This window comes from Diorhabda sublineata, chromosome 8 (genome assembly GCF_026230105.1).
Source record: "Diorhabda sublineata isolate icDioSubl1.1 chromosome 8, icDioSubl1.1, whole genome shotgun sequence".
NCBI classification, from domain to species: domain Eukaryota; kingdom Metazoa; phylum Arthropoda; class Insecta; order Coleoptera; family Chrysomelidae; genus Diorhabda; species Diorhabda sublineata.
The window spans coordinates 12221740-12232397 of record NC_079481.1 but is presented as its reverse complement, the minus strand read 5'-3'; the positions used below and the strand labels follow the sequence as shown (position 1 = coordinate 12232397).

General features: G+C 31.2%; 1 protein-coding gene across 2 annotated transcripts; it reads left to right on the top strand.

Annotated features, from left to right (window-relative positions):
- Positions 1–1067: 1067 nt before the first annotated feature.
- On the top strand, positions 1068–2659 carry LOC130447368 (uncharacterized). Of its 2 annotated transcripts, XM_056784154.1 has the most exons (2): positions 1080–2045; positions 2107–2659. In XM_056784154.1, the coding sequence occupies exons 1-2, from the start codon at positions 1106–1108 to the stop codon at positions 2142–2144; spliced, it is 978 nt and encodes a 325-aa protein (XP_056640132.1). In that variant the 5' UTR covers positions 1080–1105; the 3' UTR covers positions 2145–2659. The 2 variants fall into 2 exon arrangements, with proteins under 2 accessions (XP_056640131.1, XP_056640132.1); XM_056784153.1 differs by having other exon boundaries at positions 1068–2655.
- Positions 2660–10658: the final 7999 nt, after the last annotated feature.

Sequence of the window (10658 nt, the reverse complement as noted above, 5' to 3'; positions counted from 1 at the left end):
AAGGCCAAATTTTTTCACAAGCAGATAATTTTAACTAAATTAATAGGAAAATTCTTCACAAAAGATGCAGAACATTTTGATGATTGAAGTCTGATTGTGGAATGTCAGAAAGAAAGTTGCAATAAAAACTGGTTTCAGTTTTAATGTGTTGATATGAAAGATGTATAATACTTCCAATATCAATTGCAGAAGCGAGGAACAATCAACTGTCCACGTGGACTCAGCATCTCCACTATTTACTAACGAAAACCTCGAATTGTAAGCATAAATGAATTTCTATTGGTCGAAGCTGTTTGAAGGCGTATGTACACAATTTCTTGGAAATATTTCTGCCATTCTACGATAAGCTTTGGCGGCTTGGTGAGATTAATTTAATTAATAAATTTCCTTAATTAAATAGAAATGTGGTGTTTTTTAGACTATGGGCGAATGAAATTGCTCAGTGTAGTGAGAATAAAGACAAGTATGAATTAGATAACAAAGATTTAGGTATACAAACACTGCAAGTTATTTTAAATATATCCGAATGTTTAACAAAGGAAAATATTCAGCAATCTGATAATGCAATTATAATAAGAATTAATGAATTAACTAAAATAAATAAATTTTCCAATTATCGAGTAGTCATGAAAGATGGTTTGTATTTTCAATACAATGTGAAGTTATGAAGTACATTATGAATTAATTGAAATAAATGAATGTGAATAAATAAATAAAAAAAATTAATTCAGTATTTTCGGTGATCATTCACTAAAAATCATCTCGCACTACATTACAGTGGAAGCAGAAATAAAATTTAATACTTAGATAAGTATTATCTTAATTTACTCGAAATTAGTACCTTTCACAACTAGGGCAACAATATGTAATATTAAATATTAATTTTTGAGTGAAAAATGTTGGTAAAAAAAAGAAATATCGTGGAATTCCTTTATCATCGATACCTAGAATAGAAATAATAATCACTTATGAAATTCAATAATAGAAATTATTCTGAATAATCATTCATAGATAATTTACCGATAAATCTTATCAAATTGAGAAAACCTTATCAATATAATAATGTTCATTCAATATTTAGTTGATAAACTTCTAGTTAAATAAAATGAAATTATTACTTTCTGTGTTTTCTAGTGCTTTGTTGTTACTATTTTCCAATGAAGAACAATGTGAAAATGAAGTTCTTTTGACCGATTTTTCAATAGACGACTGTATTGCAAAAAATACTGAAAATACTACTTACTATTATTCTATTGATGAAAAAACGTGTATTCCTGGATGTACAGAATACGATTATGATGGATATTACCGACGTAATTGTCCATGTGTACCTGGATATGTATGCGAAAAGAGGTGTTCTGGAAGTAATGAAGCAGCCCAATACAAATGTGAAGTGGATACAGAATGCAAAAAGTTTCTCAGATCAAGATGTCTTCCTCAATGCATATCAAATGATAATACATGCATGTCTTATTATGCAAATACCTCCGATTTTTCTTACTCAAAATCATCAGCTTGGTTCAAACCGGATTGTCAGAATGATGGTTTTTGGAAATCAAAACAATGTAAAGGTGGAGTTAATGGAAAATGTATCTGTTTTGATAAATTTGGTACTAGACTATTTGGTGATACTTTTTATTCCAAATCAAAAGATATGACATGTGCTTGTAGTCGAAGAAAAGCTGAACTTATGGCGGATGGTCGAAGTTTTGTAGCTTTTCACTGTAACGATCTTGGTAATTTCGAGAAATTACAGTGTGATAGCGGCGTTTGTTGGTGCGCCGAAGAAAAAACTGGAGAACCTACTTCAATTATCGTACCGGAAAAGGCGATGTTTAAATTGCCCTGTTACGACGTTACAACTGTGGGTAGTCAATACTTGAGACAATGTGACAGTGCTAAATATGCCATGACACAAATTGAACGTACCTTAAAAAACCATGGTGTTACGTTTATAAATCTAGGTGTTAGATTATGTGACGGGGATGGTGCTTTTGGACTTTACAATATATCAGATGGCATAGCTTACTGCACTTCACGAGATGGTAAGCACATAGGTGGTTATCAGAGTGATTCCAGTACAAATTTGCAAAATATGACTTGTAGGTGTGCCAGAGATTACTATAAATATCATCATACACTAACATGTGAAAGTAATGGAAATTACAGGGCATACCAATCTGTTATTCAAGACGAGACCGACTATATTTATTGTGTTGACAGTGACGGATTTCAAAAAAGTCCCCTATCAACTGAACTACCTGATTGTACCAAATATATATAAGATTCAAACATATTCTCAAGTAATCCGTAGAGTATAGTCTGACTGAATTGAAAATGAAGATACTTTATCCATGTGTAAATTAAGCAGCATTAAAAATTTTGTGTATTTGCCCGTTATATAATCATTTTTCGGTATGTTCACTGATCCCTTCATTTTCTCCTTTTACTGTATTGATTTCTACTGTATGCAGGTAGCTAATATGAATAACGAAATTTAATTATCAAGTTTACTTATGATAATTTGATCAAGATTTTTCTTACTAATGGTGTTATAATAATTGATATTACGTCCATCCATATCACTGTCATCAATCTTGTAGTTATTATTAGTTTCAGATCTTATATAAATTGAATAAATATATACTTTTATATCTGCTATTTTTTCTTTGGAGTCCTATGTACCTCTTTTAAATATAGTATTTACTATCTGACCCGGCGAGCTCACTTCCGCCTTAAAGGCAATAAATAAGCCGATTTTCGAATTTATTAAGTTAATTTTTTTATTAGAAAATAAAAAAAAATTAAGTACATTAATCATTCATTATTGTTTCTGTATTTTAGTACATAGGCTGCTCTTCACTTAAGTAACTTGTGATACTCGGAATTTTTTGTTTTATTATCAGGCGCAAAAACAAACAACGCAGATGGTCTTCCGACCCGTGAACATGCCACATATAATTGAACATGGGAAAAACATGGATGTTCTAGATTCAAACCACAAACTTTTAAGGATTGGCCTTGTAATTTTTTGATGGTCATGGCAAATGCAAGAAGGATCGGAAATTGAAGTCTTTTAAATTCAAATGGCATATCGGTTGGGATCATCGAGATCCTCGGAATGAGAGCTTCCCCACCTTTGAATTTTCCTTTCAGTATTGTCGCCTAAATTACATTGTTCATCAATTTTCTAACCACCAAACGCGTACCGTTGCACAATTTTGGTTGGTTTATGTTTCGAAGCATGATTACTACGGAGCTAACCTTTAGACGTAAATTGTGCGGTAGTAAGCCAGGTACATCCAAGGAGTTTAAAAATTCAATTGGATAGTTGGTGGCTTCATCTTCATTTGGAACGTAGTCAATAGATTTAAATGAATGCGTCGTTCCAATGATCTTATTTTGAATTATGTAATTCAGGTTATCTACATTTTTATTCTTAGCCGTTAAAATTGATCGCTCACTCAACCATTCATTATTTTGTAGTTAGAAATGATGTTTGGAAATATGTTGTTGATAAGTTTGTCTTTTGATGAGACAAAATTAAAGAAATTATTTGGAAATGATATCAATTCATCGACAGGTACTTGACTATTACCGATAGTCAGCAATTGCTCAGAGAAATCTTCAGTAGGTGCATCATTAAGCATATCTGGCAACAAACATGAGAGTAGCAGAGTGTTTGTTGTCAGCTGCAGTTTCTTCACATAGCGCCATAGATTCGACGATTTGAGGCAAGCGTTTATTTCGTCGGCAGCCGTAGATCTTGGAACTAGTAGCGGAAATCTCCTGATAGTAAAATCCACTGCTCCTCCAAAACATCTCAAAATCTTTCAATGTTCGTTTAAGTGCTTCTAATGCACGTTTATGCACCATTGTGCTTTCGTCCCAGATAATGATTTTCGATGCCGATAAAACTTTGGCCATTGCTGAGTTTTTTGCAATATTACACGTTGGTTCTTCAATAGTTTGAAGATTTAACGGTAATTTTGAATGAGCCGTACGGCATCCTTCAACCGTGGCAGCTATTCCAGAAGAAGCAACTGCAACTGCTATGTTGGATCTCGCACGAACAGTGGCTGAAACTACTGATATGAGGAATGTCTTACCTGTTCCACCAGGGGCATCTAGGATATATAAACCACCATTTCCATCATCGATTGCCTTTATTAAAGTATCATAAACTTCCTTTTGCTGGGAATTCAACAGGGTACATTCGTTTGAACTACTAAATCTAATTCGTGGTGATCATATTCACGTTCCCGTTCCAATTATCGATTAAATACGTCATTCATTTCACGATTTGGCACTGGCATTCCTAACCTAATTAATAAACTACCGCACATGAGGTAACACATATCCTCGATCAAGAGTAAAGCACGATTATGTATCTCCTCATTCATCGCAACATCGTGATTTCTGGAACAGACACGAATTTGATGTAAATATCCTCTGACATATTATTTTTGTATTTGTGCCACATGTTACATGGGTTTGATGGAGAGCATGTCGAAATTATGATAAAGAATAATATGCGTATCTGACTTGAAGATGCAAAGATAATGGCTTCAGCGATTTCGTATCCCAATGGGTATCGTTTTCTAATAAGTTCAGTTCTTCACATGCAGCATGATATGTTGGGAATATTACACCATTAACAATCCTTAGTGTCTCAAATGACGTACATTTACCAGCAACAACCACCAATAGAAACATTCATCATTCTTTGGATGAACTGTATGCATACGACCAAAAGCATCAGTAGAACGCACATTCGGATAACCAGGAACCGCATCGCCTTGCTTCCGTCTTTGAAAATTCTTCGATGAAGCATTCCAAGTATAATAACGTGTCATCTCCGAGTAAAGCAAAGTTCGTGCAAACGGATCGCTTTGACAGATCGCAAAGAAACTGGTCAATGCTGGAGGTATTTCAAAAACCTTGCATAGCATTGTGGCGTGATTCTAGTGTTTCGCCACAAAGTAATGAATACAATGGCTCAGGTGGCAGAGTCAACAATAACAATTTCACTTTACCACTAAGGCAGCATAATCCTGGCGTTTCTCCAGAAAACTTTAATGCACCACAATCTAAACGCCTCGATGCAAGCTGTAATCATTGCTGCAATTTATTGAAACACTGCTCGATTCAAATCAGCACTTGAATATCTTGTTCTGCGTCGCAAATTATCTATTTGTTGACCTCTGTTCTTCGCTCGACGATTTTGCATTGTCAACCGAGCCGTTTCACGGGCTGTTTCACTTTGCTCTTGTGATTGTGAAGCACGAAGTCTTCACTTCACTTCAATTCACCTAAATATTTATTTCAAAACTCATCTTTTCAACCATTCATTCATAGACAAAAATACTTAGCTGTTTGAGATGCGTGTTTTGTTATTCCAAGTCTGATGCGTTTTTGTTTTACCACCTTTTACAGTTCACTTCACTTTCTATTTAAATAGGCAATGGCTCCATCATTACATTATAATTATTATTTATTTAATAGAAATAGTTATAATATTGATTTCTTACAAAAATCAAATTGTCATCCATACGTCCATTACATAGTTGTCATTTGCGTTTTGTTATTCCAAATCTGATTCTTTTTTGTTATACCTCTTTTTATAGTGACTGACGTTTTATGTCAAGTCACACGGGAATGCTGTCGAACGGAATAAAAAGTATCCTATGTCCGTTTCCTGGCTCTAAGATACTTCCTCACCAATTTTCAGCCATATATACTTTCGAAACTTCATTTATTTTTAAAAACTTCATTATCGCTAAAAAAACACAATTTACAATTTTATAAGCGAATGAATTTAATTAATTTCACGATTGAATTAACTAATATTCTTTATTGAATGAACAAAATTCATTGAAAATGTTTACAATAATCCTATCTTTATATTAATATAAATGCTGACACATGAATTATCTCGACATTTTCTCAGACATTTTCAGTCAGTCAGTTGTGGTCATTTACAATCAATTGTAATCATTTTATAATTAGTTCGTGTAAAACAAAGTTCTTAAGAAGTATATTCTAAGTTCATAATTTGAAAGTGGCGCAGTCAGTAGGATATTCGGGATTGATACATATCGAACGCGTCGATTTTCGTTTTAACGATTGACTGAATATCGAATCTACGACACAGTTATTTTGTACTAGTGGAAGTTTAGAGCAGTCCATAGAACGTCAGGAAACCCAGTGTATCGAACACCGAAACGACCCCAAGTGCAAAGAAGTCCGTCGAAGGGAATTGGAACCGAAATAGTCCGATTTCGCAGAGATATTCATCTGAGGAAAACAAAATTGCTAAATTGGAGTATATCTCTATAGGAATGTTTGAAATATTTCTCCTATTATTACTATAAGTACAATAAATGGATAAAGATTTGGAACCCTTTTTCGGCTCCTATATTAGTCAGTTTAAGGTGATAATACCTCAAAATAAATGTTTAGTTACCAATTCGTCTTTTGAAGCCACTTCTAAAGCAATTAAACAACTTCCATTGGTTGTGCATCATTCCAGCCCACGATACAGCAAAATTCAAATGCCCGAATCAAGAAGGAACTAAGTACTTGACAACTGGTATTTACCTTCTAGAAATACCTTTGGGATGTCAAGTAATAACACATAATACGATCATAAACAATCAAAAATTATATAGCACGTTCAGCCAACCGATATTGCTGTTAAACCTGGATAATAGTACTTTTCATCCAACAGCATTAAACTCCGACTTTCATCTAGAAGAAATAGAACTCGACAACGTTCAACCTCTAAAAAAAAAACAAATTCATAGAAAACCAACCTAAGTTAACATTTGGAGAAGTTTCAAAAAACCCTAGCATATGTACTTTATTAATTTACTTGTTATTACTTTTCAGTTTTGTATTTTGCATTTACAAGCAATGGTTATCGACATTTTGCATCCCTGTCAGTGAATTCTTCTCAGGTGGACCATTCGAGGGTAGGAATTATCTCGACCATTCCCACAGAAACCGATGAGTTGCTGTTTTCAAGGAATCACAGTGCAAGGACCTCATCAACATTTTAAATTTATATAAAAGTATTTTGTCAGATATTTTCAGTCAGTCAGTTGTGATCATTTACAATCAATTGTAATCATTTTATAATTAGTTCGTGTAAAATAAAGTTTTTAAAAAGTATTTTCCAAGTTGATAATTTGAAAGTCATGTTTACAAAATATGATCTTTGTGCGTATTAATTTTTAGAATAATCTGGATTTTTTTTTCATGTAACTCCTCCATCCATAAGAATATAACGGAGGTATTTTTCAGATCCTGTTCTGTGGCTTCTCTTCTTTTTTTAAATTCATATTCTTCTTTTCTTCAATTTTCTGATTTCTTAAGATTCTTCCTTTAAATTTTTGTATTAACCAATATATTGAAATTATTACACAAATTATTATTATTATTGAAAATAGTCCATTTGACACATGGATTTGTGGATTTTGTATTTTATGAATCGGTTTTATGTTTTTTGTAATTTTATATATTTCATAAAGTTTCTCAAAATCTATTTTACTTAAATTGAATACAAATTTGCTATAGACATGTAACAACAAATCTTCAATACGACGTTTCGTGCATTCACGAGGCAAACATATAGGTTTTTATGAGGATATGCTTATTTATTATAATTATTAGTCAATTTAAGCGATATAACACATTTTTATCTCGAATAACTAACATCACTAATGATTTTACTTAAACACATTTTTGTCTTAGATACTCGTTTTGATTTTGTCAAACAATTTACTAAGAGCTTTACTTTAAACATTACCTGGTGTTTTCGATATAGAAAAAACTTTTTCAACCAATGTATCATTTTTGTCCCCATATCTATTAAGGGTAAGAATATAATAATGCCATATACCATCTTACGATTGTTGAATACTTTCAATAAAAATGAATTTTAGTTTCAATTTTATTATATATATTGCAAAAAACACATTTAACAAGAGATAATTTTATTTGCTAGTAAGTACCCGCTTTTATGATCATACATACTTGGTTCAGATAAAAAGAACTTTTGCCTGCTTTTATTATACCATTAAACAAACAGATGGTTTTGTAAACATTTATGATCTCATTGTAAAATATAATTTCTAAAAGTTGAAGGTAGCAACAAGATCCTCAAGTAGGTACATTTTTCCAGTCGCACATTATGAATGAATTTATCATCCCAACAAATATTGATGTTGGTTATTTATTTCACGATTTACCTATCCATAACTTTCCACAGTGATAATAGAAACAGCCTTTTTAAAACTATAGAACAAATTGATTATTTTGAAAAAATGTTACGTATAAAAAATAACTTCACATTTAGTTGGGATCTTTCCAAAAAAATTTAGTTGTTGAAAATTGTGTTGTTATTTCAGATGGCACTAAGCTACGGGTCATTTTTATGAAGAACGAGCGTAAAAGTAACTAGATGGCGTGCAAAATTGCCTCAAATGGTTTTAACATTGTCAGTGTTCTACTGTTCTATTCTTTATACATTGCTACTACCCTCCAAATCAATTTTCTTCTATGAAAGGTTACAACCAACCATAGACATAGTCATTACAACTTGACGTTTGATCACAGAAGACAGTCGACTTAACAAAATTCACTTCCGCTACCTAGCACAAATTAAAAGCTAAATATTACATTGTTAAAAACGTGGCGTCAGCTCCACTATGTGCTTTGAGTTTGTAGCGAATATCTCACCCATTGATTCCGCTAGAGTTGTACTATTGTACAATAGTTGCACAACGTTTTCGTCCGCTGAATGTGACCATTGTAATTATCGTCATGTTGGATTTCAGTGTAATTGAATGCGATATTAATGGTAAGTTTTTCGAACAAACAAATCATATCCATTTTGTATTGTCGACCACAGGTTTAACAAATTTATTATTGTATTTCTCAATTTTGATATATTATAAAACATTAGCTTTCTATGATTTTATCTATATAAAATATGCATTTTTGAATAATGTTTAATTTGTAACATGTTTTTATATCATGTAACAAAAAGTATTGAAAAATTGAAGTAATGCAAGCCGATTACTAAACCCACATTTCATGTAATAACGTGTTAAACCCATATTAATTTGAATTAGTAATTATTTTAATAAAATGCTATTAGGGCTATTCTTATAATGGCCTAATAAATAGTCGGTCCTTACAAAAGTAAAGTTGTTTTACTAGAACTATAATGATTTTATTGGTAACATTTTGTTTGTGTTTATTTATGACTATTTGTTGTACAAAGTACAAAAATGAAGTAATATAAATTAAATTAAAACACAGTAACATAGTTGTAGATTTTACTAATATTTTTGTTGAGATTGATACCATTCTTATTAATTATTATTTATTAATTTTATGTCATTTGATGGCAATTTATGCATTTATGTTTGTTTCTACTTCAATTTTATTAGTTATGAGAAAAAACCACTGTGTTGTACTAATTTTTTTCTTGACACTTTAATTTTATAATAATTTCTAATATATTTCTTTCTATTTTCTCTAAGTCAGGGAATTTTGACTGTTGTGGTTGTTTGAATTGAAACAAGTTAATCCTAAGTTGTATTACTTGAATAATATTTGGATGTATGTATTTTTCTAAAAACTGGAAATTAATTTTGGGAAGTTGGTAAATGTAACATAGTAATTATTTTTTAATTACGATTTCAAATAAAATATTTAAGAGGTTGATGTGACATACAAAAACTATATTTTTAATGTTTTTGTATGTATTTACAATAGGGCGTCTATAAATTATGACAAGTTTGAGTTCAATTATATTGACAAGAGGGTATAGTCTAATTTAGACAAGTTATTGCTTTTTCTCTTTAACTAATAATGTATAGTGTAATTTGGCGATACTATTTTCTTTGGATGAGATTGAACGATGAGAGAAGTAGAAATAAAATTAAGATATTGGAAAAAAATGTTTGCTTGGTTACAAATATGAGCAAATGATACATATTGTGTCACTTTGATTAGATATTTCCTGTTTTAAGGTAGAAATAGTAAATTGAAACTGAGTTGTTATTTCCTATAAAATGCAAATATTAAAAAAGAAATGAAGAGGCAATGAGAACTTGTTATTTAGATGGATCAGTATAACTCAAACATACTCATCACATGACTACTGTCCATTCAAATAGTCTCCATTTATTCAATAGAAAAGTATGACAACAAGTGATTCTTAATTCAACTAGTCTATTATAAATGGTGAGTGTAACTTATTTTATTATTTTCTTTAAGAATTTTTTTGCGATAAGTATCCTTGTTGAGAGTATTTAGATGAAATTCAGAGTGAACAGAAGCTGCATTAAAAACCATGAGATAATAAAAATTCAATTATTAAGATTCTTGAAAAAGAGAATTTTTAGAAATGGTTCACATACATAGGAACCAGAAAGCTGTCAATAATAAAAAAGTCTTGAATAAAATTTATAGTTCCATTTTATAAATTTCAATTCACAAATAAGTTATTGATGGTTGCTATATATTTTTGAAACTAAGGAAGAATTAATTTTTTTGTTAATACAAATTTCTTTTTTGGTTTTATTTTTATTTTGCTATTTGTGATGTAGTTAATCTATTGATTGAATATAATTAGGCAATTATAT